Below are 23,779 nucleotides of genomic sequence, written 5' to 3' on the forward strand. Positions count from 1 at the left end.
GAGTGACGGGCATTGACTGTTGGTTTGTGTCTTCACTGTAGGATACTAAGATTACCTCTCATAGGGTCAGAGGGAGAATATTTAATGATGAGCAAGAAACTGCCATTGTAGACACAGTCACTGCTCACAATGCCATACGACTGTGAAATTCAGGACAGAGTTCTGGCAGACAACACAGTGTTTGACAAGGTGACAAGTGTCAGCACAGCAACTACAGCCAGAGTGCCACATAAGCATAAACTAACCGTGAAGCGCTTATCCACTGTCCCATCTGAGAGGAACTCCGTGCTGGGCCTTCACCCTAATGATGCCAGACAGTGGCAGGACATGTTGGAAGTCGCAGTTTTGTTCGAGAGCATTTGGAAGAAGCTGGCGTTACACAGAAGAGACATCCGAGTGTGGGGTTTGTGGCCTTTAGAGAGTGGGCTTTATAGCCCTAAAAAAAGGAAAGGTGAATCCCCTAAGCTGGACAGTTCATGGGTGGGACCTTGTGAGGTTTTAGAATGAGTGGGTGAGACGGTGTACTGGGTGCAAATACCCCACTCCAGGAAGAGGGTTTGTGTCCATCAGGTCTGCTTAGCTTTGTATCTGAGTGGGGAGCCGAACCGATAGAAGAGGCGTCTCATCTCACGCTGTCCAGAGTCATCAGACCGCTGTGATCTTCTGGCTGTTGATTCTTCTCCCCAACTGCTTCATCTCCTAGAAGGTCACTATGAACATTTTGTATTGCCTCAGGGATGAGGAGCTGGGGGGCCGCAGTGTAGCAGCTAGTGGGCTGTTGAGGCAGGTGGGCGGTCCAAGTGACGTGTCAATGGCATTGTTTCACCCACTGCACTGCCTCAAACAGTACGATAAATAGCAGGCGGCTTATCACTTGATACAGAATTCACTCTTAGACAGACTTGTTCATTTTACCTCACTATTATGTGGTGACCCTCTAGTGGGGCTACATGACTGTAGATATTTGATGTGTGTCTTGTGCTGAGTCGCGTCTTTTTGTATCATGCCCTTTAAATCAGTTGTGTGTCTATGTAAATGTTGTCCCCGGGAAACAAACAGGGAAGGATGATGCAGGGAGGCAGAGACCCCAATACTGGTATTTCCTGTTAACACCCCAATTTAATCCGTCATATTTTTATTTAAATCACAGGAGGCAGGGATCAAGGGGAGAGATTCAGGGGAGAGAGGAGCCATTTCACATTCATTCACAAAATCATCGTTTACTTTTCATTGCACAACTTTACTGTTTGCTTTATTCATTAACAGGATCATCAGTACGTCAGCCAGTGCGGAGAAATCCCAGGGTGAGGATTTATTTCAATCACTGCTGAGGACTCGCATGGTGAGATCGTTTTAAGTTATTTCAGGAAGGAGCACACCTGTCATATCAAACAGCATTTCATTTCATTCAGGACATTCATTCTGTCTCATCTCTTCATGGCAGTTTGTTTTTAATCTGTGTTCTGTGTTTATTCATCTATTGTTTAGGGACAAGGGAGGGCTTTGTATTGTTTTGAATGAATGCTTTATATTCGTGTGCTTCCTGAGTCCTCCTCATAAGAAGCACTTTCACGTATCAGACCCCCCATTATAAATATATATATATATATATATACAAAGTATATATATATATACAAAGTATATGTATATATATACTGTATATATATATATATATATATATATATATATATATATATATATATTGTCACGCTTGGGTCACAGATTTGCACAGAGACACAGGAGGTCATAGAAACAAGAAGGATTTTTATTCAAACACTGCAAACACATGAGCTTAAACGTGCTCCATGACAAGTCAGAGATGACAGTTCCGCTAGGAGCGGAGAGAGATAAAAGCAAACAATCAATTCCAAAACTGACAGGCGCTGCAAGGCTTATAAGTCAGCGAGTACAGCGAGGCTTGTATTACGCGTTATAGTGCAAGGATAAGGAACAATGTGAGGGTGGTAGTCAGTGTTTCAGGGTTTGTGGTTTTCCCAGGGGCGTCTGTATCTATTTGGGGTGCGATTAACCCTCCAGCTCACAATATATATATATATATATATATATATATATATATATATATATATATATATATATATATATATATATATATATATATATAATTTATCACTTTTCAATATATCTGCACTTAATTTTACACTCTGACTTGCATTGCCTGTTTAATCGTTGACTGCTTGTAAGGAGTACAGCTTGGTGTTGTCTTTAGATTCCTCATTTAGCCAGGCCACAGATCTTGGTCTGGTAAGGGGTCGGCCATTACAACCCATCACAGATGTGTCTGAGACCCCAAGTTTACGAAGCAGAGCTCTAAATGAAGAGGCTGACGATGTCACACGTGTTTAGCACTGCAGTGGAGCTCTGCTGAGTCGACCCCTTCGTGCTCACAAATCGATCTCCATGATTCACTGAAGAATCACAGAGTGACCAGGGAGCACAGGGTGGTGTGACAGGAGTCCTTAAAGGCCGTGGAGTGATGGCCAGAATATTCACATCTCTAGTCAGCGTTTTGATTTGCTGCTGGATTTAGGAAGATCCTGATGGAGACAGCAAGTGAAGGATTGTGAGGCCTGGGGTTTGTACCTCTAATCATATCACATGTGTATAAAAACTATAAAAAGGCGCTATATACTCATAAAGTCACCTGACAGTCTAAACTTCTCTGTGATCAGCCTGTGAAGACACACAAGTGTGAGTTACAAACACAAGGGGGCGCCACTTCACAACATGGACTCTCCTTCATATGTCAATGGCTCCCCTCAGTGATGTCTCCTTCCCAGAATTCCTCTCTGTGCCTCTGGATGTCTCATTCAGGTGACATGTGTGTCAGTTACGTCTTCTTTTAGTGTCCTCTCAGACAGAAGTCGGCCTGTTCAGTTGCTGTAATGATGGACTCCTGCTGAGCCCTCTGGTCACCCGCTGTGTCTCACACTCCCCTCAGTCCTAATCCCATCTCCTCTCCTCCCTTTGCCCTTTTGAGTCATTCCTTGTGAGATTTTGGGCTACACAAGAACAATCTTGTCCCTCCGTCTGAAGCCAGCTGGTCATTTTTACTGATGCTATCCACCTCTCACTCCTTCTCCCTGTCCATCTGTCCTGCTGTCTCCTTTCATGACAACATTAGAACAACTGTGACGAGAACAGGCCTTTCAGGTCAACAAGCTCGTCCATCCTCTTCACTTTGATTCTCCAAAATAACTTCAAGTTGAGATTTTAGGGTCCCTAAAATCCTGCTGTCCTACACTCTACTTGGTCACCTACTCCATGTGTCATTGTGCTAAATGACCCTTAACAAGTTCCCATTGTGCCCCCGAGTTCTGTTTGTGGAGTTTATTTTAAACTAACAGCTGTTCAGTCCCTCAATTCTTACTCAGTACAAACGCTCAACTCCTTTGACGTCTCCTCACAGCTCAGACCCCTCAGTTCATCAGTCAGCTTTGTCACTCCTCTCTGGACTTTCACTAGCACTGCCCCTTTGTCTTTATTGTAATATGGAGACCACCACTGTACACAGTGTGTCATATAACTTGAGCAGACCCTCCTGTGACTTGTCCTCCACACATCAGGGCGCTATATAAGATGACACTCTGTGACTTGTGGTAGAACTTGTTCTCATCTCCATGAGTGTGCTGTGTGTCTCCATTTGCTGTTCTCCTTAAAGTGTCACTCAGTTAAATGAACTCAGTCATCAGTTGGCTGTAATTTAACATTTCATTCATGACAGACACTGCTGGGCTCCACTTCTGTTACAAAAGTCTTTGTTTTTACAAATCTGTGTCTTCATGTGTTGTCCTTCTTTAATTTGTCATTTCATCATAATAACTATTCATGGTGGCTCTAAAATCCGTACTGACCCCTACTCTCTTTTCTGTTTCTCTTTCCGGTTTCTTTGTGGTGTCGGCCTGCGCCACCTCCACCTACTCAAAGCTTCATGATGCTCCAAAAATGATGGATGGATTAAAAGGCAGAAGTCTACGTGACCATCTTCATCAAGCCCTTCCGTGAGAATCCTAAATCCAAAGAGGACTGTTTCATTTATGTTAGGTAGAATGCCCAGAGGGGACTTGGCGGTCTCATGGTCTGGAATCCCTACAGATTTTATTTTTTCTCCAGCCGTCTGGAGTTTTTTTTTGTTTTTTCTGTCCCCCCTGGCCATTGAACCTCACTATTATTTGATGTTAATTAATGTTGATTTATTTTGTTTTCTTATTGTGTCTTTTATTTTTCTATTCTTTATTATGTAAAGCACTTTGAGCTACTGTTTGTATGAAAATGTGCTATAGAAATAAATGTTGTTGTTGTTGTTGTTGTTATTTGTGTGCTGTTGTCACCTTAGAACTTGTCACTTGTGACAGCAGTGTTAAACTTCTACAGGACACGTCAGCCATCTGCTAAACGCATTTCTTGACATCTGAATTTATAAAACAATGACAATGTGTGAGATGCGGGCCTACGTCCTGCTTACACCCCTGAGTTTGAATCTGGATATCGTAGATCAGAACGTATTGATCATTTCTCTAACCAACAAACTAATCATATTTGTGAAAGTTCCATCTTCTCTGACTGTTGTTGTTGATTTCACACGCTGACAGCAAGTAAAGGCCTACAACCATGTGTGAGGTCAAGGGGACGGATATGCGGGGTCTCATTACTGTTAGATATTGTGAACAGAGCACGACGGGCATTGAGACCTCGGTGAAGTGTTTCTGAATCACATCGGTCATAATAAAGACCACCTTTTAATTCATTTGTATTGTGGCTCATTTCTCTTGTGATAGACCCTTCTTAATGTCTCCTGGACACTGTCTGGGTGTAGAGAGTGACCGGTCCACTACGACTTCCTGAGTCCTCCTTATAAGCAGAACTTTCACGTGTCAGACCCCCACGGTGCATTCAAATCTCACATTTCCACTTCCTCCGTGCAATTCTTTACATTTATTTATGTTACGTTTCATCTGCCCAACCCTGTCCAAGTGCCTCTGTAACAATTCAGCTGATTGTCCATTATCTACTGTTATAGAACCACACCGTGAGCGACCTCAGTGAACAAATTTGCACTGTGGTAACTACTGGTGTTCACCACAATCCTACAATGAATGGCCATCAGAAGCCTTCAGTGTCTGATCAGCGTGAGCCAATAGGAGAACTCCTAGATTTGGCTGCCCTGAGACACCTTCTAAACACCACCAGCGGACCACTTCCTGGTGATGTCCACTGAGCTGCCTACTCAGCCCCACCTCACCATGCAGCACCACCACCACCACACTTGACCTTCCACCTACTTTGGGATCCTCTGTAAACTTAACTGGCCCACTCGTTGTATTGTTGTCAAATCATTTATGTGGATTAAAATTAGCAGCAGCCCCAGCACTGACCCCTGCTGGACACCACTCATAACTGATAAAGTTCCTCTCCCTTCACCCTCTGCTTCCTGTGTCTGAGCCCATTGTGCGCTCTTCTACACACCACACCCTGAATTGCCACTTCTTTTAGTTTGATGCCCACCTCTCATGTGTCTCCTTATCAAATGCTTTCTGAAAGTCCACATCAATAACATCATCTGCTCCACTCTGATCAGATCCTTTTGTTTCCTCCTCACAGAATTCCAGCACGTTGGTAAAACACAACCTCCTCGTCTCAGCCCATGCTGACTGCTCACTAATCGCCTTGTTCTGTTCCTGTCATGTGCTGCTTACTCTTTTCTTAATGATTTCCTCCATTCATTTCAGTGTGATGCACGTGAAGCTTTGGCCTGTAGTTTCTTGGCTCTGCCCCATCACCTCCTTATACGACTGGATAACATTTAATGGCCTCCAGTCCTCAGTAGTTACTGATCAAATATACGTCAAGAGTTTCTGTCTGCACTCACAGACCTCCTGAAGCCCTCATGATGAACATTCTCTGGTCCTGCTGATTTGTTAGGTTTCGGCCTACTTAACTTGAGCAGACCACTTGGTACCCTCTTAGTGGCCCCTTTTACTTTTGTCAGTTTATTGATTTCTTCACGGTGGAAAATCTCACCAAAGTTTAGAGAGTTCGCAGTCTGAATATTTGAGTCCCTAATGTCGTTTTCACTGTTGCTCTCCTGCTGTCGTATGTCCTACGGTTTGTGCTGCAGTTCCTACTCTTATACGTCTTATTTATCTCTTTTATTCTTTGCAGCTTCCTTTTTATCTTCTTATTAACCACACTATGAAGTTTTTATTTTTTACTATTTCCGAATTTTGTTGTACACATGTCCTGTATTAAATCTCAAACGTTTGTCACCCTGCCCCTCATCTTCTCCACTGTCTCCACAGTTTATCTCACTGAGGCTTTGACACATCTGACCCAAATGTGGCACATAAAACATAAATGTGACTGTCTCAGTCTCCGTCTGTCACTCTGTGATGTTCTGGTCACTCGATCCTAATGGCTCAGTGATCTCTGTACCCTCAACTCTACGCTGTTTATTACAGGACCCCAAGTCCAGACAGCTCCCCACTTTTGTGCTCCACTATTTGTAACGTTAGCCCCCATTAACATTCAGGTAGTTAACTTTTTCAGGGTGGATGTTGACGGCGACACCCCAGCGGTTGAAGGTGAATGTCGATTTTAGTGGTACAGGGTGGGAATCAGCTGTAAACGACGACAAAACTCGCTGTTACGTTTAAGTTCAACTCTCTTTGCTAAAGGAAAGTCAGCTTTGTTGATATGACCTTAAATCCCTGAACGTGATGAGCCGTGAAGAATAAATGACGTCTAAAATGGCATCTACATCTGGTGAGAGAGTGAAGCGAAGCGTGTCATTTGTGAATCAGACTCTGACTTATCAGACTCCAATGTTCATGGAGGTGATCTGGAGATTGAAAGTGAAAGTGAGGCACCTGTATCAGCTGATCGGCCTACAGCAACATTCACCTGGGTGGACAGACACTTACGATGACAAGAGGTACACACTAGATTGGGTGGTGTTGTCACCGTCTCTGGTGCAGGGACAGCAGGAATGCACAGCTGACCACCTACTGAGCTGTCTTTGTGCGGCTGCCGCCATCGTGAGTGGGCCCGAGCTGTCCTTATGCAGTATGTGTTACACTAGTGTCACTATTTAAGGCATCTTGTGCTTCATGCTGTGGCCACTGTCACCGCCAATTCACTGTCTGTGGTGGTGATGAACTGGCGGTGTCAGCGGCCGTAGCACTAGATGACTGAAATGATGTGTCCATTCTGTCCCCCCGTCCTCCATTAACTGACTCATGCATCTCTGTGAGGATTACAGGGTCCTGTACACCTCACACTCTGGGCTTGATGCCCCTTGACAGTGTGCCCCTCTTATTTTATACTTAGGTTGGACCGTTACCCACCTGTTTAAATCTCTCTGGTCTGAAGTCTCCTCCTGTGCCACTTTGGGGGTCCACACTACCTCCTTACAGGACACCTGGACAAGATCTGCCATTTGCTCACTTCAACACAGGACAGCAGCCTCCTCGTCTATTTCAAAGACCCCAAGCTCGAGGTGCTGGATCAGATATAAGACCCCTGGAAGCAGGCCTTGACCAAGCCAGTGCCCATTAAACCCCACATCTCCCAGGACTCATGATTACAATGGCTGACAGTTAAGCTCTTTATAATTCAATTGTGACTTTAACAAACTGCAGGACTTGTTTGGTACTCACTGGCCCCTCTAAGCCCCTGCATTCCTGTTTAAGGGGTCTCACTACTGAATGGTTTAAGTCTTCTACTGCTGTTTCACTTGTATTTTTGTTTTTGTGTTTCTTACTCGACTTTCCCATAATCCTCTCTGTTTCCCAAGTATAGTTTCTTCACGGCTTCCTTTCTACAAACCCAGCACGGCTGTAAATACTGCGATTGTTTAAATGGCCACAATTGAATCCCCCTGTCACTGTCACACTTCACCCACACACTGTTGAGATGCTCTCACCCTTCACTCACAATGCGCTCATCACTCCTGGAGAATTGAAAAAAAGAGCAGAAACCCACCAAAAGGAACAAAGAGCTGTCACAGGTACAACTCGGCCCCTCAGTGGAGACCAACAATGACGAGTCAGGAGTAAATTGTAAAATACGTCAAAAACGAGTGACGCTTCACACAGAGAGACGACACGCAGCATCAAACACTCAGCACAGCCCACCGGCCATCAGCACGCAGGACACACTCTGATGTCATGAAGCCACTGAGGTCCAGGGATGAAGGGGAACTCAGGTGGTCTTCTCTCAAATCTCCATGTTCTCCTCTGTTCTGCTGTTTCTTGTTATCTTTGGTGTCTGTGATGTGTTAGCAAGATAAGCACACGTGGACCTCACTCAGCCAACGTCAACCTGGGAAACCACGTCTGCCCTTCATGCAGTTTACACCTGTGGGACATTCAACACTACGGAGAGCACTTGAGGACAAAACACACAGGAGAAGAAGACGGCACTTGGGTCTGACAGTCACAGCGATAAAGTGGGAACACACACACTCACCAAACACACACAGACACACACACACAGACACAGAACTCAGCAAACACACACAGAGACACGCACACACACTTTCATCAAACTCACACACATAGAGACAGACACACACACACAGAGACACACAGAGACACACACACACACTTTCATCAAACTCACACACATAGAGACAGACACACACACACACTCAGTGTTTTCTACTCACGTCAGTGTCTTCAGTTTACAGTTTGCACTGCTGAGCCCTTCACACAGCTGCTCCACTCCTGAGTCCTCCATGTTGTTGTTCTCACCCAGCCACAGTTCAGTCAGCTGTGAGTTTGGAGCAGAGAGAGCTGAGGAGAGAGCTGAGCAACATCTGATGGTGAGATCACATGACTGGAGCCTGTGGAGACAATGAGAGACAAATGAGAACAGAGGAGAAACAGACAGACAGAGAGGACGACAGTACAATAAATCAGTGACACTGTGACAAAGCCTGAGTCCCCATGACGTCCATCCACAGTGAAGCACTGAGCACAGCAGAACAAAGAGCATCTTGGGAATGAAACCGAAACTCAGAGAAAAGCAGGAAGAACAGAAGAAAAGCCTTTGATCTGCTGGGGTCTCCTGCAGGAGTGAGATACGTAGATGAAGGTTAAGAAGACGACACTGGGATTGTATGGAGAAGAAGACAAGGACAGTGTGGAGGGGCAAACGTGGTGTGAAGACGAGAACTAGAATTTACAAAATCCACCAGCACTGGTTTGATTTCTGGTCAAGTCTTTTATATCGACTGTCCTACAAATTTAAAATACAAACACAACACCTCAGACTATGAGCTTGAACTTCACTGTGTGGTAAAAATGTGAGAAAAAGTTACGTCAAGGGTCCGACAGCAATAGGCAGGGGGTCAAGAGCAGGGGGGCAAACACAAGGCTTGTGGGCCGAATCTGACAAGTGGGCCTTCTTAATGAGCCCACGTCATTCAAAGTGAAAACAGGTTATGTGGGGCCTGAGATGTCAGGGTAGTCAGTCACATAGCAATCAGATCTGTGATATCATTTAGGAGAAATACAAGAACACAACCGCCATTAACATTCACCTGAGGGGTCTGATTGGGTTTATTAGGACAACACAGTGAGAGACGAGAAAGAAACTGAAAATAATAAGAGAAGAGAGAAAAACTAGAAGATACGGCGACACACCACACGACCAGAAAGAACAATAGTGAGGCACTAGAGATAGATAGATAGATATTTTTTTTTAAAAAAACAACATTTATTGATATAATTGTTAAAAAAACAGTATATAACATCACCCAACAGACAAAAAACACATATATACAGAAAAATAATCTTATTCAGTATAACAAATGAAAAAAACATTTCCAAAAAAGCTGTCCTACCACACTCTAATTAAGCATATGTGGGGAAATATTATAACATCAAGTGTAACTCATCGTCTTCACATTCACAGAGCACACTATTTACACACCATATATCCCTAAACCTTTCCAAATTCTTAGTACATTTATAAAAATTAAACTCCACTAAGATTCTACTCTTGCATAACTGTTTGAAGAACCCAATGGTATCCTGAAGCCCAGCCCCACTGATCTTATTTTTGGGGGTTTTCCATATTGTCAGTTTTGCTTGCCCTATGATGAAGTTCACCAGGTTCACGTTATTCGCTGTTCGTTTTGTTGTCATCTACCCAAACAAGAAGCCCACCTCGTTATAATCAATACCCAATCTAACAATCAGATTTTTGATGACAGTGAAAAGAGGCTGAAGTCTCATACAAAACATAAAACAATGAAACATGGTTTCTTTTTCACTACAAAAGGGACAAGTATCAGTAACCCCAGGACTAATTATTGCTAAAAAGGAGTTCACAGCTAAAATGCCACACAACAGCCTCCACTGCAAATCTCCCACCCGATAAGCCAATGGTGGCCTGTACAGCGACCTCCAGGCCGGCTTTGCTCCCTCTAGAACAGGCTGGGGTGGACTCATTCCGGCCCAATCTCCCACTAGCAGAGCACTGCTTTTGGCCCAGTTTATTTTTGCCGATGACATTTTCTCATAAGTCCTTTGACAAGCTGTCAGCTTATCCACATCCTCCTGATTCTTGATGAGAACCACAATGTCATCCACATAAGCCGTAACTTTAAATGGCTCCACTGTATATTCTGGGATAGACAAACCACTCAGCACTCTTCACAACTCCTTCAAAAATGGCTCCAATGCCAGTGCGTACAGCATTCCAGAAAGAGAGCAGCCCTGACGAACTCCTCACCATTGACTTTCACTACACTAGAAATGTCACTATAAAGTAATTGAATATTTTTAACAAATTTCTCCCCAAAACCAAAAGCCCTCATCACATCCCATAAGTAGGAATGACTGACCTGATCAAATGCTTTCTCTTGATCTAAGGAGAGCAAGCCAACTTTAAAATTAAGAAGCTCTAAGGAAGCCAAAATATCCTGAATTAAAAAAATATTATTAAAAATAGTTCTGTCAGGGACACAGTAGCTCTGATCTGGATGCACCACTTTAGTCAGAACAGTCCGGAGTCTGTTGGCCAGCGCTTTAGAAAAAACCTTATAGTCTGCGCACAGCAGTGACACAGGCCACCAGTTTCTAATTTCACATAAATCTCCTTTCTTAGGAAGGAGGGTTATCACTGCTCTCCGACAGCTCTGGGGTAAGACACCCGTCCTGATGCTCTGTGTGAACACTTCTAGTAAGTCTGGACCCATGAGATCCCAAAATTCTTTATAAAATTCAATTGGGATCCCATCAATACCTGGGACCTTGCCCACATTAAGCCCCCTTAAAGCATCTGAAAGTTCCGATAAAGTTACATCTGTTTCCAGGTTTGTGACATCTCCCTTAGGAAGCTGAGGAAGATTCTGTAACAAATGACGGTAGTCCTTATCATCTTGAGCCATCTCTGCAGCATACAAAGTCTTATAGAAGTCCCTCACAATCTCCCTGATCTCCACTGGCTGCTGCCGCTCTGTCCCATCTGCTGCCCGCAAACAATATAAAACTTTACTTTGTGAGTTCTTTCTTGCAAGACTAAAAAAATACTTTGTTGGTGCATCCATTTCATTTAGGCTCTGAAATCTTGATCTCACCAGAGCCCCTTTAACTCTGGTGTCCAACAGCTGGGCCAGACCCCTCTTTTTATCTTATGGCTCTCTGTAAGCTGTGTGGTTGGGCCCAAATCGAGAAGCCTCTGGATCTCTGTGACCTCAGCTTCTAATTCAGCCATCTCGGATTTTAAACATTTAGTGACATTTCTAGTGTATTGTTGACACAACCCTCGAATCTGCACCTTCCCTAAATCCCACCATTGTTGCAGGCTGATGAACTCCCTTTTTTTAAGTTTCCATGTGTTCCAAAAAAACCTGAATATTTCTTTGAAATTCTGATCTTGAAGTAAAGCAGAATTGAAGTGCCAATAAGCACTTTTAGGTGTGTAAGCTGTAAGCAGCACACTGCAGGTTAGTAAACTGTGATCTGACAGCCCAGTGGGTGTGATGGAGCTCGATTTGAACAGTCCAAGGTGATGTTTGAATGTGTAAAAGCGGTCCAGTCTGGCCAGTGACACCTCCCCACCACTTACTCTCCCCCACGTGTATTGCCTGATCTCCCCATTCTTCCTCCTCCATACATCCACCATCTCCATTCCCCTCAGTATCCTCAGCAGTTCTTGGGCACAGCGAGGATGAGGCTCAATCCCGTTATTTCTATCTAATGGTGAATCTATGGTACAGTTAAAGTTGCCTCCCAACACTACAAGTTCTTCTGAACTGCACTGTTCTAAAAGATCTTCAACTTTCTTAAAAAACTGTACTCTCTCATTTCCATCATTCGGAGCGTAGACATTTATGAAGCTAAAAACCTTCCCCTGGATTTGGGCCTTCACTCTCAATAATCTCCCCTCCAGTATGTTATCCACCCCACAGATGTCCGCATTGATATTATTTGTCAACAGCACAGCCACCGGCACTGACATTGGACCCATTACTGTCAAATATCCCACCACTCCAGTCCCGGCTCCACTCCCACTGGTTTTCCTTATCAATGTGAGTTTCTTGTAAGAAGGTCACATCCAGATTTTTCTGTTTTAAAAACTCAAAAACAGCCCATCTCTTGCCAGTATTTCTACCACCATTGATATTTAAGCTCCCAATTTTTATACTGGCCATAATCACAGATAATATAAAAAAACAATTCACGAGAAGACCCCAGTTCAAAAGGGGGTGAATCCTACCAGTCCTATTCATTTTGGACTTTCTCTTCAGTTTACTTAGTATGTTCTTTAAACTCACCAGCTCTTGTGAGGTGAACATTGCGGACGAAGACGGACATTTTCTTAAATTGCGAACTGAAGAGACAAACAGATCAATGTCTGGAAAGAATTCGGACTCATCGACTCCTTTTCACCCAGCGGTCTCTAATAGAAAGTTTTTTATACTTTGGGCACTGTAACCCCCCCTGTCTTTTAGGTCTTGTGCTTCAGACACCGTGGATGAATCAGAAATACTGCCTTCCTCTTCCTCACTTTCACTAGCTACCTTGGCGTCTTCCTCCGTTACAGCTGCTAAAACTGCAAAGCTGTCCGCATCGACGGGAAAGGTGGCTGCACTGCTCTCTCAGTCAGCAACAGGCGATTCCGCCGCGACGTTGCTGTGCTTTTTCACAGAACCTCCTTCTACTGTACTGTAATGGCGTTTTTGAGCCGGTCGTTTAAAACCGTCATTGTTTTCAGGATCTTTAATTTCTTCCATTTCGATCGATCCCCAAACACTGTCATCCATACCAGCAGGTAGTTCTCCTGTAACCCCACTGCTCCCCTCCTCACTGTTCACAGTCTCATCAACACTCGCGCCCTTCTCCCCCAGCGCACTAACAGAAGCCCCCTCACTGGCTGATCTTACCGGCACTGAGGACACCCCCTGCGCTGCACTTTCTAGGGCTGAGGAGGGTCCAGCCTGCTGTACACCTTGTTCATCTTCTCCCCCTTTATGTGCCACTTTTCGATTCATCTTTTCAGGGTACTGTTTAACTAAATGCCCTCCACTGCCACACGCTAAACATTTCATCTCGTCAGAAGTAACAAAAATAACGTAATCATGACCGTCAAGCCTAAACCGCATAGTAATATTAAGGTCCACATCCATCTGGTTTAGCACCATATACACCTGCCTTCAAAAAGACAATACGTGTTTTATTGCAGGAGCTTTGCACCCAAGGGGAATATATCGGATCTTTGATACCAGGCGACCGTGACGCTCCAATTCTCTTTCAAGTACTTCATTTCTTAAAAATGGCGGTACATTTGTCAAAATAACTTTATGGGCCGGAGCCGCCAGCGGATACACCTGCACAAAAACACCATCGACTACGACTCCTTTTTCTACAAGCGTTGATACCAAATCAACAGAACTTAAAAATAAAACTATTGATCCATTCATCCGAGACGCTGATTTAATGTTTACACATCCTATAACTTCTCCCACAGCCAATACCCCACTTTCCAAAGGAATAAAATCCTCCGACACAAGTTTAACGCCCTGCTGGCAAGTCAACTTTTCCAAACCTGCAGCCATAGTGGCTGCCGTGGCATAAAGCCACACAATAAGTACTTTAAAACTTTTCTACCAACACTTAGAAAGAAAAGTAGGAAAATCAGAAAAGAAAAGAAATATTGATTTAAAGTTTAAACAAAACAACACATACCTCAAGATCCACTCTCACACCCCACAACCTCCATCCGCGCCAACACAAACTCCCAACAAGCACTGCGACAGCGAAACAGGAAGGAAGCAGATAGATAGATAGATAGATAGATAGATAGATAGATAGATAGATAGATAGATGAAAGGAGCTATATAATTGATAGATAGATAGATAGATAGATAGATAGATAGATAGATAGATAGATAGATAGATAGATAGATAGATAGATAGATAGATGAAAGGCACTATATAATAGATAGATAGATAGATAGATAGATAGATAGATAGATAGATAGATAGATAGATAGATAGATAGATAATTTTAATTTTTAAAACAACCTTTATTGTGAACATAAAAAAAAACATCAATATACACAGTCCAATGACAAAAAAAAAAATTGGGGAATAAACAAAAGAACCATACATCAGACCACCATTACTCCCCCTTTACACTCCTCCTACTCCGCACACTAATAAGAAAATCAAAAAGGTAATTCATTATAACATAAGGACCACCATTACTCCCCCTTTACACTCCTCGCACTCCACACATTAATAGATTATTTTAATATTAAAATTTAACTTTACTTTGTGCAATGACAAAAACCATGAACACAGCAGTAATATGCAGTTAATAAATATGTTGCATTACTCCACTACTATTGCCCCGTGCACGCTTCTTACTCCACACATAAAGTACAGAATTTCCATATTAAATAAGTAATTCATAATTTGTTCATTAACCCACTATTCCCTTATACATGCCTTCAGATCCACACATAAATATAAATAATTGTCCATAATAAACACACAATTCATAATCAGTTTACTCCACCATCACTCCCCCTGTACTCGTCTCCTACTCCGTACATCGCTCTCCATTATACACACAGCATTGTATTCCCCAGGAGTCTCCTATTCTGAGCTTTCAACCATCCAGTATTTAAATATTTTGAAGGACATTTAAAGAAGTCACCACCCAGTCACCAGCTTGCCCTTCTCAACAGAACACAAAGCCCCCCCAAGCCCCCATAAATCACAGAAGGTCTGCATGTCTCCAATGAGTTGATGGTAAGTGAATTCCAACTTCAATCGGCACTTCACCAGCACTTTAAACATCAGGAGCACATCGGTGGTCTTTGAGTTTTTTTCTCTGTTCCTCCTGGTTTTGAGGATTGACAGTTTTGCTTGGCCCAGTAGATAATTTCCCAGCACACACTTGTTTCTCTGTCTCTGAGTATACTTAATACCAAAAATAAAGCCAACAGTTGACAATGACAGTCCTATTCTATCCAAAAGTATCTTGAGAAATGTAAAAAATGGTTCGAGCCGTTTGCAGTTAACAAAAAGATGAAAGACAGTCTCTCGCTGTTGACAAAACGGACAACAATCTGATGTTCCTGGTGAAATAACCGATAAAAAGGAGTTGGTGGCGAGAGCCCCATGAAGAATCCTCCATTGCAGGTCGCCAATTCTTTTTTGCAGTGGTTGTTTATAAAAAGTTCTCCACGCTGGAGTTTCATTCACTCCAACATGCAGTTCTTGTCTCCACCGTGTGTCTGGCAAGTCTCTAAGAAATTTATAAAAAGTCACCTTAACACACACCTGGTAGAGCTCATTTTTTCCCATCGTGTCAAACTGCTTGTCTATTAAGTTGCCAAATATCAGAATGGAGCCCGTCCGGTCAGTGCAGTCTGTGACGTTGGGCTTGACTTGAATGGCAAGCTCTGTGACATCTGAGTTGAAGATCGGATTGTCCGGAGAGACGCTCTGGCACAGTGACCCTGCGCCTAAGTTCACCAAGGCCTCCTTAAACTGGCACAGAAAGTGGTGTACAAGACGTTCAGACCTCACGCCCAGGACCGATGTGAGGTGTGCTGCGGTGTGCCATGTGCTAGTGTGGTTATTTAAAAGATGGCCAATCTTCGTGATTCCACTTTTAATAAGGATTGAGGTGAAGTGACAAGAGAAGAGCAGAGGAGATTTCAGCACATTATTCCTAATCAGAGGTTCCTCTAAAAAACAATGAAGATTGCCAAAAACAAAACGAGATCTCATAAGTTTACTATGCCAAGTAAGCAACATTGACTGATAGAATTTTGGCAAAACTGATAAAGTTAGTTTGGAGACGTCTAAGAGGAGTAGCTGTTTGTCAAATTTTAACTCGCTCACTTTGTGTAAAAGTACAAACGCCAGGTCTCTCCAAGGCAGGCCGTCTGGACCATAGAACAGCCTCTGCAGCGTCTGGAGCCTGAAGGCCTCGATTTTACTCCTGACGTCAATCAGTCCCTGCCCTCCTTCTGCCACTGGTAGGTGCAGCACACCTCTCTGGACCCAGTGTAGACTGTCCCAAAAAAAGTCAAGGATGATCGTCTGTACGGATTTGATCAGAGCTACTGGTGGATCAGCACACCTGAGCTTGTGCCAAAACATGGAGGCAATCAAGTTATTCAGGATTAACACCCTGCCTCTACATGAAATGTCCCTCAGAAGCCACTTCCAACGGTTCAGCCTTGCTTGGATCAGATCTGTCCACCCCACCCAATTGTCTACAGCGGTGCCATCTGTGCCTAAATACACCCCCAGGTACTTAAACACGTTTTATTCCATTGGAGGGTCCAGGAAGAGCTGGAGGAGAGCGAGTCCCCAGTCACCCAGCAAGAAAGCATTGCTCTTGAGCCAATTGACTTTCGCTGACGTCAGTTTTTGAAAAACGTCTAAGCAGTTGACTAAAGTGTTTACCTCAGATGTAGAAGACACAAAGACAGTATATCATCTGCGTAGGCAACGACCTTAAAACAAGCAGTGGGGCAAACTGGGATGCTGAGACCAGAAAGACGACGCCTGAGCTGCTCTAGGAGGGGCTCAATTGACAGAGAGTAGAGCATCCCTGAGAGGGGCAGCCCTGGCGAATACCCCTGGTGACAGAGAAGGGGCTGTTGTGGCACCGTTAATCTTCAGAACGCCATATATATTTGAGTAAAGCATTTCAATGTATTTGGAGAAGGAGGACCCAAAACCCAAAAGCTTGTAGGACTCTGAACAGATATTGGTGATCCACTCTGTCAAAAGCTTTTTCTTGATCCAAGGAGATCATTCCTGCCTTTAAACCAAGAAGCTTTGAAGTCATAATCAGGTCTCGCACCAGAAATATATTGTCAACGATGGAGCGGTCTGGCACACAGTAGGTCTGATCTGACCTGATGACACACCCCATTACTCACGCAGGCGAGTAGCCAGAGCCCTGGACAGAATCTTGTAATCCGTACATAAAAGGCTAACAGGACGCCAGTTCTTGAGGTCGGACAAATCTCCTTTTTTTGGGAGCAGAGCAATAACAGCCCGCCGACAGGATAATGGCAGTTCATTGTTCATCATGCTCTCCCTGAAGACTGCCAATAAATCCGCACCTAATAAATTCCAGAATGTCTTAAAAAACCCGTCTATGCCAGGTGACTTTCCCGTATTTAGTCCACTGAGGGCCGTAGTCAAGTCCTCTAAGCTGAGGGTTGTATCCAGAAGCTCTTTTTCTGTATTGGAGATTTGTGGCAGGTTGTCTAGGAGGCTCCTGGTCTCAGAAGTATCTTCTGTTGTTTCGGCACAGAACAGCTTTTTATAAAAATCGTGAGCAATAGCTCTGATGGCCTCAGGCTCCTCGATGATGCCCATCCTCATTTTTCAGAGCGTGAATCACTTTACTCTGTGATCTTTTTTTTTCCAAGTCCAAAAAAAATTGAGAGGGAGAATCCATTTCAGCCAACTCCTGAATTCTTGAGCGCACAAGAGCACCATGCACCCGTCTGTCCAATAAGTCCATGAGATCTTGTTTTTGTTTTAGATTTTCAAAGACGCCATCGTTGAAAGAGCTGTCTAAAGACGAAGAGAGCTCTAAGATGTCCTCCTCCAACTCTGCCATTGCCTTCCTCATGTTCTGAGTTGCATTCTGTGTGTATTGCTGACACAGCACTTTGATTTCAGTTTTTGAACAGTCCCACCACTGCCGCAGAGATGAAAAGGAACTTTTGTCAACCTCCACCTCTTCCAGAAGAATTCAAAAACTTCAATGAAACGGAGATCTTTCAGTAGGCTGTTGTTGAAGTGCCAGTATGACGGAAAGGAAGATTGAAATGGAAGGGAAACTTTGAGAAGGACAAGACTGTGATCAGAGAAGCCAGAAGGATGAATGGAGCAGTTCGCTATAAGATTGCTGTGGTGATTCAAGCAATACACTCTATCTAGTCTCGCCATGGAGATCGAGCCCCCCGAACCCTTCACCCACGTGTACTGGCGAATTCCTGGGTGTAATGCCCTCCAGACATCAAAAAGGTCGGCCTTGCTGAGGACTGACTTCAAGTGAGCCGCGGAGCTGGGGTGAGGCTCCAGGCCATTTCTATCTAAGGAGGCGTCATCTGTGCAGTTAAAATCCCCCCACAAAAACAAGATCTTCATCTTTGCACTGCACAAGTAAGTCATGGAGCAAAGAGAAAAACTGCAAACGCTCCCTTCCTTCATTGGGTGCATAAACATTTATGAAGACCCACGTTGTGCCCCCTAAGCAGGCTTCCACTTTCAGCAGTCTGCCTTTAACTACCTCTGTCACGCTAGTCGAGTCGGGTGAGAAAGAGAGTAGAAAAGAGAATGGCGACCCGGCACTAACACTCGACCCGTGGCTCAAAAACATCTGTCCCTGCCAGCCTCTGTGCCAGTCTGCCTGGTTAGCAGGGTCTGTGTGAGTTTCTTGTAAAAAATAACACTAAGCTGTTTATTAAGTAGATAATCAAACACGCGACCGCTTGTTGTCATGTCGACTTCCATTGATGTTAATTGTGCCAAAATTACACAAAGGCATGAAAAGGCAAAAAAGAAAAGCAGTCACTAAAAACAACTTTAAAAAAGACATGGAAGGACGTGTCCAGCAGTACATCATACTGGCTTGGGATTTAAGGATCTTTTCACCCTGCTCATCACATTTTTCAGCCGCACAGCTTCAGTTCTCTTAAGGCCTAAAGCTGTAGCCTGGCGTAGGACCCCCTTAGCTGAGCTCAAAAACAGTTGAAGATCAGGGAAATGGTGACTAACATTCACACCCCTCTTGCCCTCAATAAATTTCACAAAGAAGATTATGCTGTCGTTACTGTAGCCACCACGGAAGCTCAGCTGAGGTGACAGATTGGACCTCACTGATGTCCCCAAGCCACCGCCTTCATCTTGACTCACTACCGCGTCTGCAGGCACCTCAGGCTCATCTTGAACATTCTCAGAGTCACCAGCTGAGTAGAATGAGCTCTCAACTTTATTGTGCTTTACAGCAACACCGCTACATGCGGACCCGTCTTTCCTTTTTCTTGTCACAGGCTTTACCCACTCTGTCTCATCCTCCATTTCTTGAACAGCACTCTCGCTGTTGTCTGCTGGGGTGCTCATCTTATTAATCGCACCCTCAGCCCTAACATTCTCCTCAACCTCTCTTATCGGTTGTATAGCATTTTGTTTCTATAAGCTCAGCGCTGGGCAGAGCCCCGTTATCATGTACGGCAGCCACACTCATATGCTGCTCAGCGCCATCACTCGTGTATGCAGAATGAACAGTAACACTGTCCATAGGCAGTGATCCGGCCTCGGCCGCAGCGTCCTTCTCTGGGGCGCTCTCACCACTCTGCACGTCTTTAATTGCGGACGCGGACTCAGCTGCCCGTTCAGGTGTCGGCTGCGCCATCGTAGCAGATAAAGAACTGCTCTGATCCTGCATACTCTGACCAGGGCCCTCCATTAAGTCCTCCTCCACTGCCTTCATCATCATACAGTATCGAGTAGTCCTCACGGCTACTTTTAGAAACACCAGGTACTGCTGAGTCTGCTGTTACCACAGAGTGCTTACACTGGCTAGCCTTGTGTCCCACTTGTCCGCACTTAAAACATTTCATGGACTCTGATGATATAAACACCACGTAATCAAATCCATCCACTCTGAATTTGAGAGCCACATCAAGTTCACCTTGTAAATCGTTTAAAATCATGTGAACTTGTCTCCTGAAAGAGACGATATGTTTTAAGTCGGGTGATCGACAGCCCAAGGGAATCATTGAAACATTCGATATGATCTGCCATATCTTTCAAGTTCTTTAATGAGAATATCATTTTTTAGAAATGGAGGATCATTTGAAATAATCACTCTCCATGCAGAAGTAGAAAGAGGCAAAACAGAAATTAAGGTGCCATTAATAATTAGGCCATTCTGAACAAGAGTATGCACCAAACTCTCATCAATTTAGAAAAACAACAACAGTTTTATTCATTCGAGATGCTGAACGGACATTTTTACAGCCGATTAACTTGCCGACTTCCACTACACATGTCTCAACAGAGACCATCGGACAACCAGTAACTTCACGCCATGCCGGCGGTGTTAAGTTTTCAAAATTGAGCGGCATCAAGCCAGACGGTGTTTGTCTCGCCACAGCCATTGCGGCCATGCCACAAATACAATACTGGGGTCATAAAGAAAAACAATATGTAGACAGCAAATGAACCACTACACATTAGAGAGAGCAAAAAACAAAAAATTAGGAAGCTCTGAGGAAGCCAAAATATCCCGAATTAAAAAAATATTATTAAAAATAGTTCTGTCAGGGACACAGTAGCTCTGATCTGGATGCACCACTTTAGTCAGGACAGTCCGGAGTCTGTTGGCCAGCGCTTTAGAAAAAACCTTATAGTCTGCGCACAGCAGTGACACAGGCTTCCAGTTTCTAATTTCACACAAATCTCCCTTTTTAAGAAGGAGTGTTATCACTGCTCTCCGACAGCTCTGGGGTAAGACACCCGTCCTGATGCTCTGTGTGAACACTTCTAGTAAGTCTGGACCAATGAGATCCCAAATTTCCTTATAAAATTCAACTGGGATCCCATCAATACCCGGAACCTTGCCCACATTAAGCCCCTTCAATGCATCTGAAAGTCCTGATAAAGTCACCGCTGCTTCCAGGTTTGTGACTTCCCTTAGGAAGTTGAGGAAGATTCTGTAACAAATGACGGCAGTCCTTGTCATCTTGAGCCGTCTCTGCAGCATATAAAGTCTTATAAAAGTCCCTCACAATCTCCCTGATCTCCACTGGCTGCTGTCGCTCTGTCCCATCTGCTGCCCGCAAACAATATAAAACTTTACTTTGCGAGTTCTTTCTTTCAAGATTAAAAAAATACTTTGTTGGTGCATCCATTTCATTTAGGCTCTGAAATCGTGATCTCACCAGAGCCCCTTTAACTCTGGTGTCCAGCAGCTGGGCCAGACCCCTCTTTTTATCTTTGAGGCTCTCTGTAAGCTCTGTGTGGTTGGACTAAAATCGAGAAGCCTCTGGATCTCTGTGACCTCAGCTTCTAATTCAGCCATCTCGGATTTTAAACATTTAGTGACATTTCTAGTGTATTGCTGACACAACCCTCGAATCTGCACCTTCCCTAAATCCCACCATTGTTGCAGGCTGATGAACTCCCTTTTTTTAAGTTTCCATGTGTTCCAAAAAACCTGAATATTTCTTTGAAATTCCAATCTTGAAGTAAATTAGAATTGAAGTGCCAATAAGCACTTTTAGGTGTGCAGGTTAGTAAACTGTGATCTGACAGCCCAGTGGGTGTGATGGAGCTCGATTTGAACAGTCCAAGGTGATGCTTGAATGTGTAAAAGCGGTCCAGTCTGGCCAGTGACACCTCCCCACCACTTACTCTCCCCCACGTGTATTGCCTGCTCTCCACATTCTTCCTCCTCCATACATCCACCATCTCCATTCCCTTCAGTATCCTCAGCAGTTCATGAGCTGAGCGAGGATGAGGCTCAATCCTGTTATTTCTGTCATTGCCATCATTTGGAGTGTAGAGATTTATGAAGTTAAAAACCTTCCCCTGGATCTGTGCCTTCACTCTCAATAATCTCCCCTCCAGTATGTTATCCACCCCACAGATGTCTGCATTGATATTATTTGTCAACAGCACAGCCACCCCAGCAATGACATTGGAATAGATAGATGTGAAAGGCACTATATTACAGATAGATAGATAGATAGATAGATAGATAGATAGATAGATAGATAGATAGATAGATAGATAGATAGATAGATAGATAGATAGATAGATAGATAGATAGATAGATAGATAGATAGATAGATAGATAGATAGATAGACAAACAAGCCCAATTTTCAGAATATAACAAAAAGAGCCAAATATATCAGACCACCACTACTCCCCCTTTACACTCCTCCTACTCCGCACATTAATAAAAGCATGTTGTTGATGCCCACCACTTTCTTTTCATTCCCAGTTGAGCACCAGTTCGCCCCCCTCCACAGCACACAATACCTGATAGTCAGTACATCATCCTAAGGAAACAAAATAAAAATACAGAAAACTTAACTAATGTCTCATACATTCATTTTTAGTTCTCCATCATCAATTGAGCAAAGCACCCCTTTAATTCCCCACACATTTTTAAATAACTCTAATGTATTCATCAATTTATGATATGTATATTCCATTATTATTCTAGATCGTACATTTATCTTGAAAATCAAGACAGCATTAGAGGCCCCTGTCCCAGATTGTTTATTATTTCGACTCTTTAAAATTGCTAGTTTTGCTTCACCCAATAAATAATTGAATAACTGAACTGTTTGCCGGTTTTTCTTGTTGTATTTTGTACCATAACTGAACATGATATTGTTAAATTTCCCCATTAACTTTTTACATAATTCACTAAAAATCTGAAAAAAAAACTAAGACTCATACATTGCAAGAATAAATGGAATATAGTTTCTTTTTGTTCACAAAATATACAATTATCATCCCCTTTTTGCTCAATTACTTTTAAAAAAGAATTTGTAGCGACAATCCCACACAGAATTCTCCATTGCACGTCGCTCTTCTTTTCTTATACAGCTCCCTCCAAGTAGGTGTACTCCCACCTTCCACCCCCAGATTTTCTCTCCATGGGGTTTCAAGAACTGTTTTTAGTGCTACAAAGTGTATAATTCATTAAGATGGTGCCAACTGGTGTGGCTGGCCGTCTGCTCGTCTCTCTAGTCAATGTTTTAACTTTGTTTTTATGTTTTATTTCATCCCAACGATCACTGTCCTATGATCGGGAGTCTTTACTTAACATATTTTCTGACCTACTTTCCTCTCAATTTTCATCTTCTGATTGGATTTTTTGTGAACCTCCACCTTTATTTTATTCATCTCCTGACTTCTTCACCTGGACACCGGTGTTCACCTGTATCAGTTGAATGACCCTCGGAGACGCAAACACACCCGCCACCGTCGTGGGAAAAGAGACGGAATTGCTGTTAAACAACGCCGACTCAAGTCCCAGAACTTTGTTTCCCGATGCCTGCAAGTTTTCTATGACCCATCTTCTCCTGCTCAGGAATCCATCACTGATTCATGGGCGCTGGACACCGGATTTAATTTGTCCACCTCAAGACAGCATCACTTTTCCTCCGTGTGCAATCGGGCAGTAAACGCTGCTAATCTTCGATCACTCACCCGTGCTCATCTTGCAACGAGCTCTTCTACTTCA

General features: G+C 43.6%; 1 protein-coding gene across 1 annotated transcript in view; it reads right to left on the minus strand.

Moving 5' to 3' along the window:
• Window positions 1-7,935: 7,935 nt before the first annotated feature.
• The window catches only part of LOC120524123 (NACHT, LRR and PYD domains-containing protein 3-like), a 156,550-nt gene continuing 140,706 nt past the window's right edge, over window positions 7,936-23,779 (minus strand). The window contains exons 9-10 of the mRNA XM_039746000.1: window positions 8,684-8,860; window positions 7,936-7,966 (exon numbers count right to left, since the gene is read on the minus strand). Coding sequence (XP_039601934.1) covers window positions 7,936-7,966; window positions 8,684-8,860 — 208 coding nt within the window. The remainder of the gene's footprint in view (window positions 7,967-8,683; window positions 8,861-23,779) is intronic.

Source organism: Polypterus senegalus, chromosome 2 (assembly GCF_016835505.1).
Source record: "Polypterus senegalus isolate Bchr_013 chromosome 2, ASM1683550v1, whole genome shotgun sequence".
NCBI lineage: Eukaryota > Metazoa > Chordata > Cladistia > Polypteriformes > Polypteridae > Polypterus > Polypterus senegalus.